General features: G+C 46.2%; 1 protein-coding gene across 3 annotated transcripts in view; it reads right to left on the bottom strand.

Annotated features, from left to right (window-relative positions):
- Nucleotides 1-14,683: 14,683 nt before the first annotated feature.
- Nucleotides 14,684-22,400, bottom strand: part of LOC146866795 (zinc finger protein 181-like) — a 182,615-nt gene continuing 174,898 nt past the window's right edge. For all 3 annotated transcript variants that reach the window (XM_085601438.1, XM_085601446.1, XM_085601454.1), the window contains one exon: nucleotides 14,684-17,955. In XM_085601438.1, the coding sequence (XP_085457564.1) occupies nucleotides 17,198-17,955 (758 nt within the window). In that variant the 3' untranslated portion in view covers nucleotides 14,684-17,197. The remainder of the gene's footprint in view (nucleotides 17,956-22,400) is intronic.

Raw genomic sequence — 22,400 nt, 5'->3', positions numbered from 1 at the left:
GCATCTCATGTGCAGCTGGCGAGATTGGGGCGGTTCATGGACTGCGGAGGATCCTGAGCCTTGGGCTCGATTGGTGGGCCAGGCCAGAGGACAAAAAAACACTCAAGAAACTAAGATGGAAAAGTACTGTAAAAGTACTGGTTCTATAGCTCCTCTTTTTAAAAGAGCCTGTACCTCTTGTTTGAAAAGCTGCAGGTGCTCTGACAAGAGTTTGTGACTGCTAGTTGGAATATTGGGAGGATTGCTGGTGAGCTCCAGGCAATACCCATGGCAGATAATGTCTAGCACCCATAGATACGATGTTATGGATTGCCAAATGGGGAGAAATTGTTGATGTCTACCCACGACAGGTATTAAATTATCGGGGGGAAGTGTAGGCAAGCCACTGTTTATTGGGGGAACGGGAGTTACACGTTGGCGTGCTCTTACCCTTACCTTTGAAATTGTTTCCTCTGTACCCTCCTCTATAGAAGCCTCTAGAAGAAGAGGGTTGTGTGTTTGACATACATAAGAGGAAGTGTTAGGGTATGATGATGTACTTTTGGACCCTCCCCTGTAAAATTAGTGGCGAAAGGAGCCTCTGTTTGATGAGGACTAAAGCGCACCCATGGATTTTGCCACGTCTGTGTCTTTCTTCATCTTTTTTAAGGCCTCATCTACTTGAGGTCCGAAAAGCTGTTGCCTGTCAAAAGGGGTATTTAAAATAGACTGCTGGACCTCAGGTTTAAAACCTGAAATTCTAAGCCAAGCATTTCGACGTAGGAGAATGCTGGTGGTAACTTCCCTTGCTGCAGTGTCAGCCGCATCTAAAGCACATCTGATGGAGGAATTAGATATGAGTTTGCCTTCTTGAACCAACTCTTGTGCTCTTATGGGAGGTATTGAAGTAGGCCTTCCATCTCGTCCCAGTGTGCCCTGTCATACCTAGCTAGCAGGCCCTGTGTGTTGGCAATGCACCAGTGATTAGCAGCTTGAGCGGTCACCCGTTTACCCGATGCGTCGATCACTTTAGACTATTTGCCAGTGGAGGTGCATCTGCAGAGGTCTGTGAGTTAGTTCTCGTACGAACATTAGAGACTACTAGTGAGTCTAAGGGTAGTTGTCCTCTAATAAAAATAGGATCAGATGGGGCGTGGCTAAGCGCCAACGAAGATGGCCACAACTTAGAGAGGCTCCGAGGCTCTCAGCCACCACCACCTAAAAATGTTTAAAATATCCGGAATACGGGGCAGAAACAGCGCTGTGTTACTTCTGAGAGCACTGTGGCGAGCTTAAAGCAAAAGCACACGCATCTCATGTGCAGCTGGCGAGATTGGGGCGGTTCATGGACTGCGGAGGATCCTGAGCCTTGGGCTCGATTGGTGGGCCAGGCCAGAGGACAAAAAAACACTCAAGAAACTAAGCTGGAAAAGTACTGTAACGGTACTGGTTCTATAGCTCCTCTTTTTAAAAGAGCCTGTACCTCTTGTTTGAAGAGCTGCAGGTGCTCTGACAAGAGTTTGTGACTGCTAGTTGGAATATTGGGAGGATTGCTGGTGAGCTCCAGGCAATACCCATGTCAGATAATGTCTAGCACCCATAGATACGATGTTATGGATTGCCAAATGGGGAGAAATTGTTGATGTCTACCCACGACAGGTATTAAATTATCGGGGGAAGTGTAGGCAAGCCACTGTTTATTGGGGGAACGGGAGTTATACGTTGGCGTGCCCTTACCCCTCCCTCTGAAATTGTTTCCTCTGTACCCTCCTCTATAGAAGCCTCTAGAAGAAGAGGGTTGTGTGTTTGACATACATAAGCGGAAGTGTTAGGGTATGATGATGTACTTTTGGACCCTCCCCTATAAAATTAGTGGCGAAAGGAGCCTCTGTTTGATGAGGACTAAAGCGCACCCATGGATTTTGCCACGTCTGTGTCTTTCTTCATCTTTTTTAAGGCCTCATCTACTTGAGGTCCGAAAAGCTGTTGCTTGTCAAAAGGGGTATTTAAAATACACTGCTGGACCTCGGGTTTAAAACCTGAAATTCTAAGCCAAGCATTTCGACGTAGGAGAATGCTGGTGGTAACTTCCCTTGCTGCAGTGTCAGCCGCATCTAAAGCACATCTGATGGAGGAATTAGATATGAGTTTGCCTTCTTGAACCAACTCTTGTGCTCTTATGGGAGGTATTGAAGTAGGCCTTCCATCTCGTCCCAGTGTGCCCTGTCATACCTAGCTAGCAGGCCCTGTGTGTTGGCAATGCACCAGTGATTAGCAGCTTGAGCGGTCACCCGTTTACCCGATGCGTCGATCACTTTAGACTATTTGCCGGTGGAGGTGCATCTGCAGAGGTCTGTGAGTTAGTTCTCGTACGAACATTAGAGACTACTAGTGAGTCTAAGGGTAGTTGTCCTCTAATAAAAATAGGATCAGATGGGGCGTGGCTAAGCGCCAACGAAGATGGCCACAACTTAGAGAGGCTCCGAGGCTCTCAGCCACCACCACCTAAAAATGTTTAAAATATCCGGAATACGGGGCAGAAACAGCGCTGTGTTACTTCTGAGAGCACCGTGGCGAGCTTAAAGCAAAAGCACACGCATCTCATGTGCAGCTGGCGAGATTGGGGCGGTTCATGGACTGCGGAGGATCCTGAGCCTTGGGCTCGATTGGTGGGCCAGGCCAGAGGACAAAAAAACACTCAAGAAACTAAGCTGGAAAAGTACTGTAACGGTACTGGTTCTATAGCTCCTCTTTTTAAAAGAGCCTGTACCTCTTGTTTGAAGAGCTGCAGGTGCTCTGACAAGAGTTTGTGACTGCTAGTTGGAATATTGGGAGGATTGCTGGTGAGCTCCAGGCAATACCCATGTCAGATAATGTCTAGCACCCATAGATACGATGTTATGGATTGCCAAATGGGGAGAAATTGTTGATGTCTACCCACGACAGGTATTAAATTATCGGGGGAAGTGTAGGCAAGCCACTGTTTATTGGGGGAACGGGAGTTACACGTTGGCGTGCCCTTACTCCTCCCTCTGAAATTGTTTCCTCTGTACCCTCCTCTATAGAAGCCTCTAGAAGAAGAGGGTTGTGTGTTTGACATACATAAGCGGAAGTGTTAGGGTATGATGATGTACTTTTGGACCCTCCCCTATAAAATTAGTGGCGAAAGGAGCCTCTGTTTGATGAGGACTAAAGCGCACCCATGGATTTTGCCACGTCTGTGTCTTTCTTCATCTTTTTTAAGGCCTCATCTACTTGAGGTCCGAAAAGCTGTTGCTGGTCAAAAGGGGTATTTAAAATACACTGCTGGACCTCAGGTTTAAAACCTGAAATTCTAAGCCAAGCATTTCGACGTAGGAGAATGCTGGTGGTAACTTCCCTTGCTGCAGTGTCAGCCGCATCTAAAGCACATCTGATGGAGGAATTAGATATGAGTTTGCCTTCTTGAACCAACTCTTGTGCTCTTATGGGAGGTATTGAAGTAGGCCTTCCATCTCGTCCCAGTGTGCCCTGTCATACCTAGCTAGCAGGCCCTGTGTGTTGGCAATGCACCAGTGGTTAGCAGCTTGAGCGGTCACCCGTTTACCCGATGCGTCGATCACTTTAGACTATTTGCCGGTGGAGGTGCATCTGCAGAGGTCTGTGAGTTAGTTCTCGTACGAGCATTAGAGACTACTAGTGAGTCTAAGGGTAGTTGTCCTCTAATAAAAATAGGATCAGATGGGGCGTGGCTAAGCGCCAACGAAGATGGCCACAACTTAGAGAGACTCCGAGGCTCTCAAGCCACCACCACCTAAAAATGTGTTAAATATCCGGAATACGGGGCAGAAACAGCGCTGTGTTACTTCTGAGAGCACTGTGGCGAGCTTAAAGCAAAAGCACACGCATCTCATGTGCAGCTGGCGAGATTGGGGCGGTTCATGGACTGCGGAGGATCCTGAGACTTGGGCTCGATTGGTGGGCCAGGCCAGAGGACAAAAAAACACTCAAGAAACTAAGCTGGAAAAGTACATGCTTCACAGACCCACAGACACAGAGGCATCGGCCAAAGTGGACATATCGACCGGAACAGATTCAGAGGGTGGAGATCACACCCTGAAGGACATCAAGGAAGCGATAAGTGGAGTACGTACATCGCTAGAAAAAAGAATGGACTCAATCACAACAGAAGTGACGCTCATCAGAGCCGACCTCCACAAGATGAGCGACAAAATCAAATCGCTGGAAACTGTTGCATCAGACTTTCAACAGGATACAGGAACAATGCACGGAACTACAGGCCGCCAGCCAAATCATGGAGAGTAAGCTAAATGATTACGGGGGTAGATCACGTCGCAATAATGTGAGAATCCTAGGGGTCCCTGAACCAGAGGCTGACCTCTGTCAAAGAACTAATCACCAAACATCTACAACCAAGGGGGCTCTCAAACCTTTTTCAGTGGAAAGAGCACACAGGATACCTGGCGATAGGCAGAAATTAGAGCCCCCACACCTCCCGAAGCCGTTGCTGGCTAGGCTATTCAATTTTCGAGACCGAGACATTGTGTTGCAGACGGCCGGTAGCACTCCTCCAGTCAAAAATGAGAACAGCGCAATAACCTTCTTTCCCAACTTCACAGTAAAGGTCCAGAAGCAGAGACGATCCTATATGGGAGTCAAAAAAGAACTAAGGGACAAGAGATTGAAATACTCAATGCTGTTTCAAGCGAAACTGAGAATCGAAGCGGAGGGGAGGACAATGGCTGAAGATGGAGAGCAGTGGTGGGGAGGGGCCCCAGGCAGTGGCGGGAGAAACCTCCTAAAAGACAAACAGGCCCAGAAGAACGAGGAACGACGGCGACCAGATTCGTGAAACCTAGAGGTAGCTGAGGGGGGTCCCGGGCGTAACAGACGTTTGAAGTCCATCACATGGACAGTCGGTAACGAGCCAAGCATTTTTCAATGCCAGCTTGTGAGGTCCAACGCCGGCCATGTGACAATGTCCTATAATTATAAATAGTAAAGTGCAGAAACAAATGTAGCATATAGTACAGGTGGTCAGGCACTCTGCATAGTTGGGGACACGGGTAGTTTTAAGCCCGGATTTCAGGGACGCTGGGAGGGGGGAGTTTGGGTGTTTTGGGTTTAGTTTATAGTTTAGATGACCCGGATTTCAGAGATAGGTTAGCAAGGAGCAATGGACAGTGATTCAAACAATGAGTGGTCATGGACCTACCCACTCCCTTGAAGCACCACCGCACACACAAAAGAGTCAACAGGGGCAGGAAGGTGTGACTGAGTGTCTGGGTATCACCCAGACTGTTGACCACCAAGGGGGGTCTAATAACACCGGGAGAATCCTATACAAGCCAAGATGGGCCCATTTGTAGGAAAAGGATTTAGGGTATCATCCTGGAATATTAATGGCCTGGGTGACTAGCCCAAGTGGGGAATTGTACTCCAGTACATAAAACGACACTCCCTCGACCTAATTCTATTTCAATAGACACACCTAGTTGGCAATACATGTAAAGCCCTGAATCGGTGGGGTTACAAATTAGTAGTGCACTCCAGATTTACTACCAGATTCAGAGGAGTGGGGATATTGATGAGAAAGGCCTTCCTCTATCGATAGATTGCACCTGGGTTGATACACAGGGCAGATATGCCGAGGCTGCCCAGAGCTGGGAGGGCCAGACACTCGCTATAGTAACAATGTATGTCCCTCCAGTTCTCCATGTAGCAGCTCTTAAGGATTTGGGAGGCCTACTGATAAATCTCCCCGAGGGGCGACTCCTGGTTTGGGGGGGGGCTTTAATGCAGCCTTATTGGGACAGCTTGACCGCCATGCACCCTGGGGCCCACAACCTCTGCGGGCGTGTTTCCACGAAGTCCTAGGTTCAATGGGGTTGGTGGACACGTGGCAAACCCACCACCCAGAGGAGCTACAACATACATTTCACTCGGGTGCCCACAATAGCCTTTCCAGGATAGATTACATACTCACTCCAGCCAAACAAATGAGGGAAATCAAGGAGGTACCCCATTTGGCATGGGGTATCTCGGATCACCCCACGGTATGGGCTCTCGTTGTAGTAGGAGAGCAGCGAGCAGGGAAGATAGTGCCAGTGAATCCGTGGAGTCTCAAAATCCCATCAGTTAAAAAAAGGAGTGACAAGGGAATAGAGCTTTATTCCCAAGAGAATGAAGGTCCGGTGGAATCCGCCCTGACACTCTGGGAAGCTTTTAAGAAAGTAGGGAGAGGACATGCCATTTCCTTGGTAGCAGGGGTCCGAAAGGAGAAACGAGCGGCGCTTGTCAAACTAGAAGGGGACACCATGAATTTGGAGGGTGAGTTGAGAGGGGATGAAACTGGTGAGATCAAACACAAACCAGAGAGAAAATAAAGACATTGTCACCGATGCCGCAAATGCACTAATTAGAGCCACACTTAACAGGATATACGAGGTAGGGGATAAGGCAGGGAAGTTACTGCTATGGCTCAGCAAGCGTGAACAAGAGAATAGACTAGTAACAGAGCTCATGGCGGATGGCGGAGGAATACTACGTGATCTGCAATTGATATCTGAGGAATTCGCATCACACCAGGCACAAATGTATACCCCCATTAATATTGCATCGGAAGAGGAATCGTGAGCCTTATTGCCAGATATGCCCCTCCCATCCCTTGCTCCTGACGACCTAATATTACTAGAAAGTGACATAACGAATAAAGAAGTAGCGCAGGCCATCAGAGGTTTAGAGGCTGGAAAGGCGATGGGACCAAACGGCCTCTCAATAGAACTTTACAAATTGGCTCCTAATAAAATAGCCCCTTACCTGAGAGCTATGTATATAGAGAGTCGAGAAGTGGGTAGACTTCCACTGGACCAGAGACTGGCCACAATAGTAGTCATTCATAAAGACGGTAGGCCTAGAAATAAATGCTTCTCATACCAACCCAGCTCACTGCTTAATGCAGAAGTTAAAATCTTAGCAAAGTTTCTCGCTACACGCTTAGCACAGGTCATCTCGAAATTGGTACACCCTGACCAATCTGGCTTTATGTCGGAAAGAAACACGTCACTCTATCTTCGTCGACTGCATGGAGTATTAGGAAGAGTCAAAACGTTAAGGGACGATGCTGTAGTGATGTCCCTAGATGCCAAGATGGCTTTCGATGCAATCGAATGGCCCTATCTATTTGCAGTTTTGAATAAAATGGGGTTCGGCCCCAACTTTACGACCTGGATTAGACTCCTATACAATGGTCCATTAGCGTAGGTAGTAGTAAATAATAAAAATACCCAGTCTTCGCCCTAGGACGAGGGAGGGTTATCCACTGTCGCAATTGCTTTTTGCTTTACTACTTGAACCTTTAGCATCATGGATACCAAGAGATCTTTTGATAAGAGGCCTGCGATGGACGGAAGGCTGGGGAGATCGTATTTCCCTCTATGCAGACGACATATTATTGTATTTAGCATCCCCCAAATCTTCAATAAATAGAGTTTTAAACATATTTTCTAATTTTGGGAAATATTCAGGCTATACAATTAATTGGACAAAGTCAATTATTTTTGTGTTGAGAGGAGATTTCCCCCACTGCCCGGGGATGTGAGGTGGTGAGAGCGGAGGAGGGGTTTTGATACCTTGGCATACATATTACCAACGACTCAATGCGATTTTATAACCAAAATCTTCTCCCTCCACTGCAGCACCTGAAAAAAGACACATGCAACATTGTAAGTCTCTTAAGCTGTTGTTATTGGGGCATGCTGCGCTATTTAAAATTATGCCTCTCCCACTCTTCCTGTACGTACTGCACAATGCACCATATCCAGTGCCTACCTCCGATTTTAAAGCAATCAAAAGAGAACAGAGAGAACTCCTCTGGGTGGGGAAGCCGGACCGCATAGCCACACAAAAGCTGGTGAGGGGGTGGTATGAAGGAGGGATAGGACTTGCCAACATTCGTAAATACTATTGGACAGCACAACTAACGGCAATCAATCAATGTATATATAGGCCATACGATGACCCTGGATATAGAATGCACAAATGGGTTTTGCCAGGAGGGAGCCATGACAGGGCATTCTACACTAAACCAGCGCGACTGAAGCTAATGGGCTCTACCAAACATACAGTCCAACTATGGTATACAGTTAATAATGAACCTGGGATGGGAAGGGAAAATCACGCATGCCACCCCACTAAGGGATACGGAACAATTGGGAACTTTGAGAAAAATCAAGGGATTTAATAGTTGGGACATGATCGGCATCTCTCAGGTGGGAGACCTATGGACCCAAGGAGAGATGTACTCTCCTTAGGTCAAATACAACAAGATTACGACCTAGCAGACAAAGAGATGTTTAGGTATATACAAATTAAGCATGCCCTCCAGGTGGCTATACCCAGGAGAGAGATGCTCCCCGAGTGCTCCCCGTTGGAGGATAGAATTCTTGTTGATTATATGCATAGAAAGGTCATCTCCCTGACCTACCAAAAGCTAATTAATAATGTGCCTGACTCTCTCTCCCAGCTAAGAAAAAGTTGGGAAATGATATCAAGGACCTGGAGGATGAAGACTGCCAAGAAGCATTGGTCTCCTCGAAGGAGTGGCAATTTCTTCCAGGTTTAAGTTAATACAACTCAAGTTTCTACACAGAATATATCTTTTATGTCACACGCTTGTTAAAAATGGGGTATAGGGCAGATCCCAACTGCAGGAGGCAGTGTAATCAGGAGGGTACGTTTATTCACCTAATTTGGGAGTATGAACACACCGAAAGATATTGGGCAAAAGTGCTTCAATGCATGGCAGAGGTGCAAGGGACAAGAATGGAGCTAGATGTAAAATGGTGCCTTCTCAATGTCTGGGGACCAACAGATCCGCAAAGCAAGGAAAAGACCTGGGCAGCGCTGGGAATGGTAGTAGCTAAGGAAAACATAGCAAAATCATGGTCTGCCCCTGATGCGCCAACAATAAGTGCTTGGAAAGAAGACATGGATTGGTGTATGTTAACAGAAAAGACAGTATACGAATCTCGAGATTGCCCGAGGTAATGGGAACAAATATGGGGCAAGTGGAATGTATATGGAGGAGATATCTGCATGGCTCCCCGGCCCAGCTCTTCCCTCAGAATGAGTGAGTTATAGATTAGCATAGGATAGAGTAGGAATGAACAGCAAGATCATATATGATATGGTTTAAGTAGTGCTTACTGAACATGTGTGCGATCTTTGTGCTCATCTAATGGAAGTACTCCTGTAATGTGATTTCTTTTGTCATTAACAAAAATATTTAAAAATAAAAAAAATAGGATCAGATGATGGGATTTGTATTTTTTGTCAACCCTAGGTGTTAAAATGCGGGCACGAACAGGGTCCATAAATATCTTATCTGCATGTCTCATCATTCCATTTAACATGGGTAGACTCTGACTAGTCCTATGTGAAGACCCTAGTGACGCAAATAAAAAGTCTTCATCCAAAGACTCTTTATGTAATGTAACTCCATGATAAGCTGCTGCCCTTGAAATTAGCTCTTGATAAGCTACATTATCATCTGGAGGTGATGGCTTGGCAGGGTATAAATCTGGATCATTATCCATGGGGCGGTCAACATTATAGTCAGCCCATGGATCTGCTGGTAAATGACCATTGTCGTCTTCGTCATCTTCATCATCATCATCATCCCCTAAATCAGGCTGTGTATGAGGAGACCCCTGAGGTGTTATGCGCAGTGGATCTGAGCCTGGCAGTTGTGATAATGGTGAAGATGGTGGAGGTGGAGGGGATGGCGAGGTAGGATGAATTGACTTGTAGCCATGTCCTTCTTCTTGAGAGGAATCTTATAACCAGTGTCCTCTGAACTGACTTTCCTTTTGGAAGGTGTTTTAGCTAAAATGTGTCCAGTATCTGGATTAATGTATAGCTTCTTCTGTTTAGGGTCTAATCTTTCTTCCATAACATCCAGGATTGGTTCTGGAGGCTTTAGAAGATCTTCCTTCGATTTCAGCACCGAAGGTTTCGGTGCCGATCCGGAAGTGTCTTTTTTTGTCCTTCAAATCGGAACACTTCAGCTCCAAACCGGACTTATGTTAAAAAGCGGAAGGTTTCGGTTCCGAACCAGACTTGTCTTTCGGAGCAGAAGGTTACGGATCCGAAGACAATCAGTCTTTACTCGATCCCGAGCCAGAAGGCTTGACCGTTTGTTTCGGAACCGGTCCCTAAGGGCGGGGCATCGGAAACATCGTCTTGGTGCCGACCTAGACCCGAAGGCAGAGGTGGTGCCGAAGCCTTATATTTGGTGGAAGAGAGTTTATGGGGTACAGGGGCTTTAGTACTCACGGCACCCTGTCCTGGTGGAACGTCCTCAGACTCCAGTTCGATTTCCAGCTCGGAATCCAATTGTGGGACAGAGAAGGCCCCCTCATCTTCCACTGCTGTCGCTTCTTCCTGTTCGGATTCTTCTCCGAAGAATGATGGATGCTTTGGCGCTGCATTTCTCGTCGTCGAGCCAGACGATCCCAAAGAGTCTTTTTCGATCGGAATGACTGAAAAGCCTCACAATCTTCTTCTTTGAGCTCACATGAGAGGCACAAGTTGCAGACTATGTAGGCCGACGCAAGGGTACTTGGAGTGGCACCAAGGACAGAATTGAAATGGAGTCCGTTCTATCGGCAGAAGGCTGGACCGATGCGTTTAGGCCCGAAGGCCGTCTACGATGTTTTCGACAGAAGATGGAGTTTCCCAATCGAATGAATACGCGGAGAATTGGTAAACACGTACGATAGTAATACCGTTGAGGCTACAGTGAATTGCGCATCGAAGGGAACCCGAAGGATGGTTTCAAACCGGAGCGCAGCAATACATGTCTGAACCCGATGGCGGAATGAAAGCAATCTAACAATGGAATCAATGCCCATGCGCACCATCACAAAAAGGAGGAGTCAACTAACCTCCTTACTGGGAAAAACTTCTTCGAAGAAAAACAACTTGCAAACATCCGGACCCAACACTAGATGGCAGGAGTATTTAAAACATTTGTATCTACAGCACACATGCCTCAAACAGGGAGATTTTGAGACACCGGGAAGGTCAAACAACACTGAGTATGGAACACTGGCATACAGGACACATGCATGGAAGCGGGAAAAGCAATTCTTTGAGTAATCGCCAAGGTAACAGAAAATATGAGAATCATGGAGAGCACATACGTGGCTGTAAATGATGGCCAATAATAGGAGAACACAATGAACTGTTGTTCTGCAAAAGAAGAAATATGGTTGCGAATCCTGCGCACCTAACAAGTGGGTTTGTCTGGATATTGCAATGGAAAATGTAGTACTTATGATGCCTGTACCTTGTTGTTAAGTCTGACGATTATTCTGTTGAGTATTAACAAAAATAAATGATAAAAATAAGTCTGCACTTTCACTACTAATAAATTGGGTGAAAAGAAGACCAAGACCCTCATTAAGAATCACCCGATATAATCCCTGGAATTTTCCCCTTCTCTAAATTATCATTATTGAGGATTTTAGTAATCTCAGAGGGGGGAGTTAATAAGGATTGCACATTTTTGGGGAATAACATGCAACAGAATGATTTACTGTGCTGACTCATGCATCTATTACCGCAGTAGTTTATCCAGACACTTTGCCTTCTTACGGGTGAAAAACGTTTGATAGGCCCATCGGAATTAATCTACTACTTGCTTTGAAGCTCCAAATTAGTGATGTGGAAAAAAAAAGCGAAGGATTCTACCCAGGATGCATTGACTTTAGAAATAGCTCTAAAATCCACAGTGAATACAAAGGAGATCTTTTCAGCCATTCAAAATTGTGCCACCAAGTTATTCACAATGTAAATATTGTAAAGTAGAGCGGCTTAAGAAACTCCACTGGATATGGATGCTAGGGTGTAACCCCTCTGAAATAAACCTACTCTCCACCAGAGCTTACAAAGAGAGGCAGAGCATGGGCCTAATGCAGTATAGTTAAAGTGAATCAGCTCAAAGACCAGGATCGAGTATTATGGTTCAATTCTCTACAACAATAATTTGAGATTCATTTTATGGTGCAATTTCTTTAAACTTCTACTGGTCAGAAGATATTGAGCTGGTTCAAGGTCAGCTGACATAGTATCCTTTAGGTTAGCTTTCAGACAGCCACCCTCTATGGGCAGATAGCGCAAATTTATGCACAGTTGCATTCTCTCGCCAAAGTAACACAAGACAAAATCTGGGCCAGGTTAAAGATTTGAGATACCAGCTCTCAAATGCAGTAAAGAAGAGGTTGAATGTGGAAATAATACCAAATATCTTCAAATTTACAAATAACTAAATTCTACTCCAATCAGTAGGATACTCCACTCTTACAATGTGTCATACAGAAGGGAATTGGGTACAGATGTTCTGTGATTGCTCTGTCACAGAGGATTACTGGTATCAGCCTAAATATTAACCTTTACGTAACTCCCCACATTGCAATGCTCTTGTTGGTCTGCGATTTTGGGAATGCCCCTCTCCCTAAGCAACTTAGGAATGTATTTCTAGTTTTGGGTCCTGGGTGGCTTGGTTAATGATTGTCCAATAGGAAAAATCTTAGGATCTGCTAAATATACTTGCCTGGAGGAAGACGTTGATTTTAGTAGCGAAATATGAATCTCTATATTACAAGCTTCACCACCATTTGAATATGTTTAATCAACCAATTGGTGCTGCAGATGAATCAAAGCAATCTTGATGGTTAAAGCTTAATAAACTCATTTCTATATGCGAATAAAGCAAAGGGCCTTTTTATATGCATTGTGCACTAATTATTTAATATTGTTCTACCCTAAGGCATTGATTACCATTAAAAATAAGAAAGGATACAAGTTTGTTTTTCTGCCTTCCTTTTGTCAATAAACAAATTAAGGGACTGCAGACCCAAATGAGTGGAGTAGAATACGAAGCAAAGGAGACTACAAAGAATGTAGTAAGTACAGAAAGAACTCTGGAAAATTAAGTGGATACAGAACGTTTCGGTGTTTCACAATTGTGCTGTGACAACAATATGCCACGTAGGAGAAAAAATGCAATTCCTAGAGAACAGAACAAATGCATCCAACCCAAGTAGTCTGCGAATCCTGGTTGACAGCAAAGTGTGATTTCAAATAGGGCTTTAAAACCCCTTTCTGGACTATCAGAAGGACTTTTTCCGTCTCATATAGTTCCCTTAACTGGTGAGAAAAAGAGGTGGTGTAGTATTGTTAGTCCTTTATGACCGGGAGGGGGACATGGTTAACATACTGGGAACAACAGGCCGAAAAAACGCCTTCATTACTAGAGAAATCAAATATTTATAGTCTCCTGTGAAGTAGGAAAATACAACAGATGAAAGAAGATCTAGTTCAGGCTCAGCCCTCAGTGCCTCTCTCCTACAATGTGCCTGCAAACACATCTCCCTTCTGCATCCACCAATTAATAATGCTCTTAGAACACACACATATCTCTGGGGATGTAATAAGCCCCCAAACTACCACTGACTGCGCCCCCAGATCTTTAGATGTTTGGCTCAGAGTAGAATAAAGAGCTATGCAGAGGAACTGATGGAAACATCTTTTGTTCATAGTAGATTATGGATGGGGCTTTGGTTCATCTTCACTGGGTCCAAATAACAAATGTAAAGTTGGCACATCCTAACTCATTTGGGGACTTCATAGACTCTAAAGGCATCCTCCCCGTTGTCTCTTTCCAATCAGAAGCTAAATGCACTGAGGAGAGAGTGCCTCCAGCAGCAATGTGCTAGCACCACTACTTAACATAGCAGTAGTTTTGTTACTTCTGACAGATTTACAAGATGTCTTTCCATAATCTAGCATTTTTAAACCATCCCTATGACTTATCTGAAACAGCTACAATAATATGAGCTTTAGCTTGATCTAGTACAGTTAACCCATTCCTAGGATTCTTTTAAACAGCTATGAAATATGAGCACTGTCTTGCTACAGTGGTTAAAGTTCTCATTTAGCTATTTTATAATATAAGGTTTTCAATAAAAGTATTGCACGATTAACAAAAAATTCTGAATAACATAGCTAATAAAGAAAATCATACCAGTGCCATTAAATTTTACCTTCCATGTGACTTTCAAACAATACTCAATGAATTTCTGGTTTCTAAGCACAGTTAATAAACCTTGAACATTTAAGTAGTTTGAAGATCTGCCTCTTGCTTCTAGCAGTTTCTGGTTTTCCTCCTTGGGGTTCTGTAAAATAATTCCTCATCTTTAGACTAATGTTCGACTTTGGCAATAGACAATGCCTGAAGAAGATATTTTTTATAAACTAGCTTAGTTGTACATTGTAAAATTATTTTTGTTAAGGATTAAAAATGTCTGTTAAGCAAAAAAAGAAAATCCTTCACAATCCAATATATTCGCATTGTTCACAAATTTATCTCTTAAGGGCTTCAAATAGTGGCAACTGCATGGCTGTGAAGATGTCGTTTTCCAAGAATGTTGAAAGTATTCTTTATATGTGTTGAACAACAATAACCTCCTTCCTTTTTTACCATACAGAATACATCTTCTTTTAGGCTTAACATTACAGTCAGGAAACATCTATAAGTCTTTTCAGATCACATCAGCAATTCTGGTTGGACTCAAGTACACGGTGCAAATAAAGTCTAAGCCGTGATGAAAGAAAGAACCAGCCACAGACACACATTCACTAAAGTGAAACAACATTGTATTCAGATAAAACTTTCATGAAACAAAAGCAGCACACCGTTTTGCTTTAAGAAGTTGATCCAATTTGCTTGACAAATCTGCAAAGCCTGCATTTCCATAAATATGGTTTTGCTACCATAACTTATTTTTTGTTATGACTCTTGGTTTCAGAATTTTATTAGGGACTTGAGCTGATTAAGGAACTTACTGGATGGTACACGCTGCTGACTGTAAAGGTTGTAAAAAATCGACGCATCTCTCTTGAACCCAACCTCACGTTGAAGGCTCAGGCTAATCATGTGGTTTCAACTTGAACTTTTTTACTTAAGGTCTTGAGCAGATCGTTCTCTTCTTACATAAGTGGGTCGATCAGATGGTGATCCAGGCGACTATTCATAGCTGCCTGGATTACTGCAATTCCTTCTATTTGGGGGCAGGTAAGGGTCTGCTTTGGGAATCGCAAGGCATTCAGAATGCAGCTGCCAAGATGATACTGGGCCTTTCTCATTAGTCATCCTCTTCAGAGGCCCTAAAACATCTGCACTGGCTTCCAGTTGAAAAGCAAGTGAGGTTTAAATCACTACCTCGTATACAAATCAGTTCATGGAATAGGCCACCAAGTTTATCTGGCTAATAAATTTAAGAGGTATACTCTAGTTTGCTGAGCTCCTTTGACACACATCTGGCGGTTCTACCACAGGTCACTCAATGCCGTTAGAGGCAAGGCTTTCTCCAGCTGCACAACAGCAAAACTATGGAATGAACTTCCTGCTCATCTACGGAAAATTGCCTCTTTACTAAAAATCAGGAAAGCTCTAAAAACCTGGCTCTTCGGTGTCAAGTGGTTTGCATTATGCCTTTTTTGATAAAAAGTATCTCTTTAGTGACAAGAACTTTTAGTCACCCCAGGCTTTGGATGTAACCATGTGTTTTCTTGGGAATCGTTTGCTTTCGCACCAGGACACCCTTCGGGTATATGTCGTGCTCTATAAAATAATGAACATAACATTGCCTTGGAAACACAAGATGCAAACAAGCCTGGAGATATTCATAGGGTGAGAGAAAGATCTTTGGAAATGCAAGTATCCCACATTTTGTAGATTCAAGAGGGAAATATGGAGCTTTCACTGGAATGCCTACAAGCTTTGTGCTATCTTAACTTTCCAACAGAAACTGTGAATGTGGAAGCACAGTTCTCTGTTTAAGATTACCTGTATGTGTTCAAGCATTGATTTTCCTGTCACTGTACAGCTGCACATGCCCTTGTCTGCTAACACTAGGCATAGCCAAGCAATATCGTGTAAAAAGAGTCTAGACTTGCTATGTCTTCAAGAAAAGTCTATACAAATGAAAATGTTCATCACAATTACCTCAGCGGGCTAGGCTTCAAGCCTGCTCGTGCTCAGGTTCATTCTGTTGCACTTTGCACATCATCAGTCATGCATTAAGCCTCCTAAAACCAGTTTGCCAGCCCAGCCGCAGCCTCGTGGTTCCATTTTTTTCAATATATATCTAGAGCTTTCTTCTTCCAAAGAAAGTCTACGTGGAAAATCGATGGAAACCTCAGAATCAGCCACTTCTGGACGTGTTCTCTTGATTTAATTTTTCTTCCCTGAAGGTTAATTTTCAGGTTGACAAAGACATACAAAATATAAAATTAGTTCATGGACAAGATTTAGTATAATTAAATTCATAGTGCAAAGATGTCAATCGACACATTTTGGAAAGTACACACATTTGTATTAAGTTGTGCCATATATCTAAGCATATTCAGTGTTTATCTCTTGACAACTCGGTAGCACCAAACTTGTTTTTTTAGAAGGTCATAGCAAAAACTGTGCCATTTCGAGTTACCTAAAAATTACCAATTAAGCTACCTGAACACTGAACCCTTGAAAACAGAATTTAAGCTAAAGTTATTGAGAGTGGTGTTGTCTTAGGAGGTCTCCCATCATAGGTTAACTTCATTAAAGATAGGTGTTTTAAACAGAAGATGCCTCTAAATGTTTAAAATACCATTATGGCTGATGTTCTGCACGTCACACCATGTTAAGTTACTACACTCAGGCTGTGCTCGAATTGTAACACCTTTACTCTGCACCTTGACAAGTCTCTCTATTCCCTAAACGTGTCTAGGAGGTCATGACCATGTGTCAGGCCCAAAACTCATATTTCATTCCTGTAATTTTCAAAATGAGAACCAAAAGACATATGCCGAGACTCGCACTCTAGGAAAAAGTTCATCTAAACTTTGTTGATGGACGTTTTTTTGTATTTCTGATTCTCTATTGTGCAATACCACATAAACGTAGGGGTACTTGAATGTTGCTGTGAGGGAACTTTAATCCAAGGTAGTAGACCTGGCAATAGAATACATTTCTCAAAATGGTGCACACCTTTTCCGTTCTGTGATCTTGATATGGCCTGATGTTTTCATATTAACAGGGCTTATGAGCATGGACTTACATTCAATACCTTTGGGTTTACCTTTGACCAGACTATGAATAAAAAATGCTCTATTTCCTATGTATAGTTTGGTGTCTAGCAAGTGTTCCTTTTCGACTGAAGCTTTTTCCACACACAGCACATCCATATGGTCTCTCTCCTGTATGTATACTTAGGTGCTGATTAAGAAACTCCTTTAGCCTGAAGCTGTTTCCACATACAGTACACTTATAGGGCCTCTCTCCTGTATGTATTTTCTGGTGTCTTAAATAGATTTGTTTGTTATTAAAGCTTTTCCCACATACAGTACAAGAATATGGTCTGTCTTGGTTACATGTTCTTTCAAGTTCAAGAGGTTTTGATTCTGCAGAAATGTTTTTCTCCTGCTCAAAGTATGCATCACTTAGTTTTTCTGTATGTGGTCTCTGATGTTCAATAGGACTTTCATATGGAAGAAAGGGCTGCTCATTGCCAGCATCTGTTCGCCAGTTCAGTAGTGTGTTTGAGTTATGTGCAATAATGTTCACATTCGCCATTACGCTCTGACATTCGTTGAATGGGCCTGTTCTCTGTAGGTTTGGTGTTCGGTGATAAGACATTGAGGGCGCAGGATGATAGAAGCCACTCTGACCATATCTTCGTTTAATTTTACCTCTGCTGGGCTCCTGGTAATTTCCTGACCACACTTGTCTTGTATAATGTGATTTCTCAACAAAGTTGTGGATCAACTTTGCTTTGACCTTTCCCATCGAAGATTTGCATGGAGCTGACTTCTCATCACATTTGACTGATTGTCCAAAGCTCTTATTTATGTTCACGCTTCCAGCATCTGTTAGATCATAATTAAATACATAGTTAGTTTTTTACATGTGCAATTTTAATAATGTGATATCATGTTAGAATCTGTTGGACATTAATGTTCTGCCTTGCCATGAAGAAGTCACTGCTTTGAACTATGTGTGCTCCAACCTTAAGGGTCACAACACTGGTTCTTACTCTAGGCTGATCAACAAAAAAAGGTAAGACTCCACCCCTACCCCCGAACAACGGAGGGAAAATAGTAGTATTGTACGAAAGAAAAATCAGTTTAAGGATGTTGGAAAGAGGAAAGTTCCTGGGATGTAACCCACTAGTTTCGTCGAAATTGACATATGTTTAGATCACCTCAGCAATCACAAAGAAAGTAGTTGTGTGTATAGGTGAAAGGGGGCTTTCAGTAGTGCAACACACCATTATGCTAGTCCACAAGTGCCCTATAAGAAGCCATATACCAAGTCTGATGGTGACAGTGTGCAAAGAGCCCATCAGTGGATGTGATGAAGTTACTCGTGTTCTCACATGTAGCATCATAATCAAGTTAATCACTGAAGCTTTTCCCACATGGCCGTGCAGGTACACTCCTCTATACTGGTGAGCTCCCAAATCCCATATGTGGTATATAGATATGTTTTTAAGTACTTATGTATGTGGTATTTCTATGGCACACAACTAGCCACAGGCAGTGCAGCACTGTACAGGGTGAAAGGTATGCATACAGTTAACGTATGAGTTACTTACCTTCGGTAACGATGTATCTGGTAGAGACGATTCTAGCCGCAGATTCCTTCACGTAGAATTATCCCCAGGCGTGAGACTGGATACGGAAACTTTTTGCCACAGCATCCCTGCGCGCCGGGGGCGGGGCGACATCACGTGACTCCGCCCAGGCGTCATCCGCGTACGTGACGTCAGCGAGGTCACATAAGACCCGCCCCGGCGCGCCCACATCAGTTTTCTTCTGAGAACTTTTCTGCACCACAACGCGGAATCACCAGATAAAAAACTGTGGAAGCATGGAACAGTGTGCGAAGAGCAGAAAAAAATTGGAAAGAAACAGTGAAAGAAAACAACACCTCCAGAGTAGTGCCAACACCGCAGAACCCAAGGGCAGGGATAGAAGAAGCAGGAACCTGCACAGCCACCTTGCCAGCACAGACAACCTTCCATCCCTGTGCCCCGGAGGCAAGAGCATTCGTAAAAGTCATGGCACTTGTAGGCAACCCACCCCCCCATCCTGAGCAAGGAATGGGACCAGTCCCAAGACAGACAGGGACAACAAACTTCCAAGCCACCCCAACCTAGAGGGCAACCACCCACAAGGACAAGGGCAAGAAATGGCCAGAGGACCCTCAAACCAGAGGATAGCAATGGAAGGAAGGGAGGGGAGGGAGGACAAAGATAGAAGCAATCCCCCCCAAACCTGGAGTAGCCAGAGCAGCAGGGCACCGGCGCACCAAAACCCCATCCTCCAAAGAACCAAGGGAGGAATGAACCACCTCCAGACGGAGCAATCCTTCAAGAAAAAGGAAGACACTCACAGGAGACACAGCCCCCCACCAGGAGGCGAGTACCAAAGACCAACCCAAGGGTCCTTGCAGAGTAGGGGAGGAAGCGCGGGCCGTGAAGGAATCTGCGGCTAGAATCGTCTCTACCAGATACATCGTTACGGAAGGTAAGTAACTCGTACATCTGATAGAGACTATTAGCCGCAGATTCCTTCATGCAGAATAGATACCCTAGCAATACCCCCTGGGAAGGAGGGTCTGCGAAAGGACCCCACCAGCCAATGCAGAACAGATGGCCCCACAGGGGACCAGATCTGTGGACCAGGTAGAACCTTGCCCCTGCCAGGCTAAGGGAACCCCCACAAGCAGGACCCCACTGACCCTAAGGTGATGTAGGAGGGAAAGAAGGCTGAAGAGGTTCGTACACTCACAGCAGAGGAACCAAGGGCAAGGACTGAGAGGCCGAAGCACCCCACTCCCCTCACAAGGCAACATAGCTTCCGCCCAATGCCAATGCCAAGACAGGAAAGCGGAAGAAGAAGAAGCCTAGAGGACCCAAGGAAACTAGGGGAAAGAAGGCGAACCTACTCCAGATGGAAAGCAGCCTGCCAGCCAGAACAGTGCCGGCAGTCAAAGCCAGAAGAAAGAAAAACAGCCCGAGGCCTCAGGAAGGCCGAGTAGGCGACGCCTGGCAAAGGAGAACACAGGATCATCCCAGACCTCAGGACAGCAGCAGGGAGAAGAGGAGATGCCCGGGCCACCACTACGAGTGGCCACGCACACGACCTCAGGAAGCAAACACAACTTACCTAAACGCCATGAAGAACAGGCACCCGAAGGCAACCAGAACCCTCTAGCAGAGCGCAAGCCATATGACAGCTACCACTACCCCACATAGGGTACGTTAAGTCCCAAGATATGGGAACCCTCTTTGGAAGAACTTCCGCAGCAGAGGAAAAAACAAAAGAGCCACGGGGAAAAAAACACCCCCGCTGAAGGCTTGACAAGAAGCCCAAGCAAAGCAGAAGGCCCAATCTCAGGGCCAAGTCTGTGCAACAACTCCTGCAAAACCACACACAATCAACACAAGGGCCGTCCAGCAGCCAACAATGCCAAAGTCCCAAGGAAGGACGTAAACGGCTCGAAAACACACTGCACCAGCAGAACAGCCGGTCTAAGAAGGCCCAGAATCCACCCAACTCAGAAGTCACTGAGGAGGGGACGGAGGAGGAGGAGAACAAGGCGGAGGAGGAGGGCGGAACCCTGCCATGAGCCTCTGGATGGTGGAGTCGGCCGGGGCATGGAACAACAGACTGCCATCAAATGGGAGATCAATGATCCTCTCCTGAATATTTTCGGGGAAGACGCCGTCCCGAAGCCAAGCATGGCGATGGAGAGCGACTGAGGAAGCCATGGCCCAGCCCAGCGCCTCAGAGATGTCCAGAGGGGAGCGGAGAATAAACACCGCAAGCTCCCAGCCATCAGAGGCATGATGCCGCAAATCCACCTGCGCAGACTCCTGGAATGATGCAGACCCCAGAGACTCAGCCGAGTCCCACAAACAGAAGGAGGCCTGAGCCAGCACATACAAGGTGTTAAGGGCCCGCAGGGCCGCGCTGGTCGAGGCGAAGATGTTGCGTCCCCAAGTGTCCAGCCAGCGGGCCTCTCTGGACGGCGGAGCCAACAGGGGCAGCGGGGAGGGAAAAGCAGTCCGTAAAAGGGGGCTGGCGGCTGAGGGGTGAATGGTCAGGCACACCAGGACACGCGGCGTCGGAAGGTGCCGATGCAGAAGATGCAGAGGCACCGGGTCCCCGGAGGCAGGACTCCTCCAAGCCCCCGTCAAGGCAGAAAGGAGCGAACCTTCAAAGGGAAGCAAGATTTCCCTCCCACCAGAGCTCTGGTGGAGGACCTCCAACAGATGGTCCGCCGGAAAGTGAAGTGCGTAGGATGCCCACAGCCGTGGACACCGCGTGAGCGAAGGCCGCACCCGCATCCATAGGGCCCCGCAGTGGAGAAAGCAGCTCCTCCGTGGGCGGCGGCTGCAAACTAAGGCGGCCGTCCCTGAGGCCAAGCGGGGCGGGCAAGGGCCAGACCTAGAAGTCAGGAGGAGCCAAAGAATGAGGGACCTGCAGCTCTTCCAACGAACACCTCTGCCTCAGGAAGGGTGGGGAGCCGCCCTTCGACGCCGGTGAAAAGGACACCACACGGCGACCAGTCTCCGGGGAGGACGATACCAATATGCAGCCTGCCTCCGGAGAAGAAGGAGCGTCTGAAGACGAATCCGCGGTACGACCCCTGCGCGGAGGCGTAGAGTCCGCTGCTTGAGGCAGGACACCGGCGTCACCGGGCAAGGGACCTTCAAGTCACCCCGCACCAGAGACCCGGAGCGGGGACCGGAGTAGAACTGGAGCCGACCCGACTCCTGCTGAGGCAACCACCTGCATGGGGGAACGGGACGGGCCCGGGGAGGAGCCCGAAGCCCTCCACCGGCCGCGGCCCAGAAGGAGGCGAAGGTCACCCGGCAACCCCTGTGGCGGCGCCAGTGACGATACAACCTCCGACTTGCCCTCCAACGAGGCAGCCACCTGTGAGGAGGTACGAGAGGGGCCCAGAGAGGTACAAGGGGTCTGCCTTGACCCGGAGTGAGACGAGGAGAATCCACCAACCACTGTGGCTCCGCACGGTCCAGCTGCTGCCGGCGCCGTAGCGGCGCCACCTCGGCCTTAGACAGGACCACCCTGCCAAGGGGCCGAGAGGGGCTCGGGAATGCGACGCGAGCCTCGGCGACCTCCCGCAACACCACAGGGACCCCCGTGGGAGTCTGCGGCAAGGTAGAGACGCCGTGGCCTGAAGGAGGTGCCCCAGAGGAGCTGCACTCCAACAGCACCACATCCTCCAAGCCTGGATCCGACCCAGTTGGCGCCCGGGGCCGGAGCCACCGGCGGGCCCT

This window comes from Triturus cristatus, chromosome 1_2 (assembly GCF_964204655.1).
Source record: "Triturus cristatus chromosome 1_2, aTriCri1.1, whole genome shotgun sequence".
NCBI lineage: Eukaryota > Metazoa > Chordata > Amphibia > Caudata > Salamandridae > Triturus > Triturus cristatus.
Note: the sequence above shows the minus strand (reverse complement) of the source record. Positions and strands in the feature narration are given on the sequence as shown.